The sequence below is a fragment of the Morone saxatilis genome, unplaced genomic scaffold, assembly GCF_004916995.1.
Source record: "Morone saxatilis isolate NCDOM2014 unplaced genomic scaffold, NCSU_SB_2.0 Contig15, whole genome shotgun sequence".
NCBI classification, from domain to species: Eukaryota; Metazoa; Chordata; class Actinopteri; family Moronidae; genus Morone; species Morone saxatilis.
The window spans coordinates 1,185,922-1,189,184 of record NW_023339707.1 but is presented as its reverse complement, the minus strand read 5'-3'; the positions used below and the strand labels follow the sequence as shown (position 1 = coordinate 1,189,184).

At 43.3% G+C, this 3,263-nt stretch overlaps 1 protein-coding gene across 1 annotated transcript in view; it reads right to left on the bottom strand.

Annotated features, from left to right (window-relative positions):
* Positions 1 to 1,983, bottom strand: part of plpbp (pyridoxal phosphate binding protein) — a 3,750-nt gene extending 1,767 nt beyond the window's left edge. Inside the window, exons 1-6 of the mRNA XM_035655961.1 lie at positions 1,825 to 1,983; positions 1,057 to 1,164; positions 910 to 945; positions 750 to 825; positions 359 to 499; positions 122 to 264 (exon numbers count right to left, since the gene is read on the bottom strand). Of these exons, the coding sequence (XP_035511854.1) occupies positions 122 to 264; positions 359 to 499; positions 750 to 825; positions 910 to 945; positions 1,057 to 1,164; positions 1,825 to 1,914 (594 nt within the window). The 5' untranslated portion in view covers positions 1,915 to 1,983. The remainder of the gene's footprint in view (positions 1 to 121; positions 265 to 358; positions 500 to 749; positions 826 to 909; positions 946 to 1,056; positions 1,165 to 1,824) is intronic.
* Positions 1,984 to 3,263: the final 1,280 nt, after the last annotated feature.

Sequence of the window (3,263 nt, the reverse complement as noted above, 5' to 3'; positions counted from 1 at the left end):
GCAAATAAGACAAAAAGTTATTTTATAAAAATTACCTACTGCAGCTTTAAGACCCTGCGGACATGCAATACAGTTGAAACACAAAATTCAAAACCCATTACTCTTAAACCTTTTTTCATACCTGAAAGTCGGGGTTGGGGCCCAGGGTGAGGTCGTAGCCGTAGCGCCCGATGGTCATGAGTCCTGAGAAGTCCAGGGCGGAGCACTGGGACACAATGTGTTTCACTGTGTTCACAGTCTCCTCAGGGGGCAGCCCATGCTTACCTACAACAAACATTTGACATCCTGTTCGTAAACAACTGACTTTGTGTGCAAACAGGACGTGCACAAATGGAGAACAGACAAAAGTGACACCGACTCTGTTCTCCGCTGGTGTTGATCTGCACCATGACCTTTAACCTGTGGGTGCTGGCTCCTCTGATGCGCTGCCACGAGCTATTGACCTTGTCAGCCAGTTTCACCGAGTCAACCGTCTCCACGAGGAACAGGTTCTTCACGCCTGGGGACAGAAAGACAAGACTCAGTACAAGGTTGTTGTTCTTAAAGCTGCAGGAGGGAACCTTTATAAAAATAACTTTTTATCATATTTTGCTGAAACTTTCACTATATCCTGACAGTAGTACATCTGTGAAAAAAATCAGGTTCCTCTGGCTCTTCCTAGTGCTGCTAATGGCAAACTTATTTTTATAAAAAGGTAACCTACTGCAGCTTTAAACACAGCTTGAGCAGGAGGACTGACAATCACTCACCCAAAAGTTTGTTGACGCTATTCTTCTGTAGGTGGCCGATAAAGTGCCACTTGATTTCTGGACATGAGCCTAAGATCTGGATGAGGAGTAAAAAAAAAAAAACACTAAAAATATGTCACAGAGTGGAGTGGGATGAAAATCAAGTTATAAATACACCTACCAGAGGATCTGAAGCTTTCTCCACCAGTTCATTAACCTGGAGGAGAGATAAAGGACAAGGTCAATCTCTAAACTATTTCCTCTCACAGTTTTATGTTTATGCAGCCACACTTTGGAAAGTCTGGCCTGTGCAGCGTTTTATACTCACATAATTTTCTCCAAAGTTGCGCTGCCCCTGTCTGTAGGCCTCCACAACCATTTCTGGGGGTTTTGTCTTGCTGACAGCAACGAGGCGGGGCGGCACAGCTGGCAGCGTCTGAGGAAGGACAAAATAGGCTCATTCTTTATCTGTATCAGCGAATATATCAGGAGGAGCTCGGTGTGCGCTGCAGCGAGGTGGCCGAGCTCTTTAGGCTCTAGCAGAGCAGTGACTCAGCCCTGTCAGCACCCTGCACTACAGTGAGGATTGTTTCTGTGTCCAGATGTTGCTACACATCAGCTCTACTAAGGATTTAGATTGGAAGTCACAAGCCGCTGAAAGACATCTGGATGACATTGGAAAGACGCTGTATATTCCTACATGCTTTGACCTAGATGAGCACTTCATGGAAATGACATTTTCACTAGTGGACATCTTTCACTCAAGCTGTAGTGTGAGGAGAGGTTGAGCAAAAGCGTGTAAATGAATACAAACATGGCGAATAGCAGTAATAAAATCAGGATTCCGGCCAGTATTTCTGTGCATGCACACTCTCTGTAAGCTCGCACTCATGTTCTGCTGCCACTATGATAAGACCATGCATGGTGTTATGAAAGTGCTGCCACAAGCCCGACTGACTGCTCTCCCATCCAAAGGTTGAGGTGTTTGGCAGCCTTACATAACGAGTCGTGCTGCCGCAGCACGACATTTTCGGAGCCCGAGAGTGGAGCGCCGGCAGCGGTGCTCCTGAGCAGGAGCCTCCCGGGCTGCAGTTACCTTGGGCCGCCGTGCCGCCGCCTGGTTCACCCGCTCCACTACCGACCGTAGCGCCTTCCCAACCTCCTCCGACATTGCTACTTTCCACATACCGTCAAACGGCTACGACACACCGCGTAAAGGAACGTGTCCGCGATGACGACAATCGGCTTTCAAAATAAAAGTTCAACTGCGGAGGAGGAAGTGCGTCTTTCAGATTAGCGCCCCCTATTGTCTCTGCTTCAGCATTTCAGGTTTATAAATGGTTTTTTTTATGTTATGTTGTTGTTTTACTAATGTTTTCTTTTGTTACCATAAAATGCCTTTGAGGTGTATTATTATTATTATTATTAATTATTATTATTATAAGCCATAAATAATAATATTTACCCAACAAATTCAAATGATTTATCAGGCACCCTGGTGGTCAGAATGTTCTACAGCCCCATACCAACAGACTGCTCTGCACTGTGTGTTCTGACCCCTTTCTATCAGAACCAGCATTAACTGTTTCAGCCAGTTTGAACTACAGTCAGCTCGTCTGTTGGATCGGACCACACGGGGCCAGCCTTCACTCCCCACGTGCATCAATGAGCCTCCGGCCCCCCATGACTCTGTCTCCTGGTTCTTTTCCTTCCTTTTGAGCCCTTTTGATAGGTACTGACCACTGCAGACCGGGAACACCCCACAAGAGCTGCAGGTTTGGAAGATGCTCTGACCCAGTCGTCTAGCAATCACAATGTGGCCAAAGTCAAAGGTCGCTCACATCCTCATGTTGCTCATTTTTCCTGCTTCTAACACATCAACAAAATGTTCATTTGCTGTGTAATATATCCCACCCACTGACAGGAGCCATGATAACCAGATAATCAGTGTTATTCACTTCTTCAATTCAATATAACAATAACAGTACAGAACTGATCAACTGTACAATGAACCCAATAACGGCAGGAAGTTTGTGTAAAATAAGTGATTTGGATGAATTTTGAGAAGATTATTTCCTGTGAATATTGATCAGTTTTCCTGATATTTTTAGTTACTTTTTATACAATTCTGTCTGTATTGTGTATTTTTTTATGACTTTTCAACAATCATACAGACTTAATAGTTGTTTTTGACAGATTTAGTGTTTCCTTCTCATTGTTCTATTAGCTCTTTGGCTGTTTGAATTGTTAAATGTGTTTGATTTTTGTAATGCAGGATGAGGCTGTTTAACAGAGGTCATCAGCTACTGCTTACTATATAAAAAACATCTACAATATTTAATGTTTTGTTAAAATTGATGAACTAATAAACAGCAAAATTATTTTTTAAAGGACGAGGGATTTAAATTGCATCAGAGAACTTAACATATAAGCTGATTCTCAATCAGCTGCAGGACTCCGGTTCTGGAACATACTCATGGGAATTTATGTTTTTAAATTGAACATATTGACTGAACATAAACTGAATGCACAAAA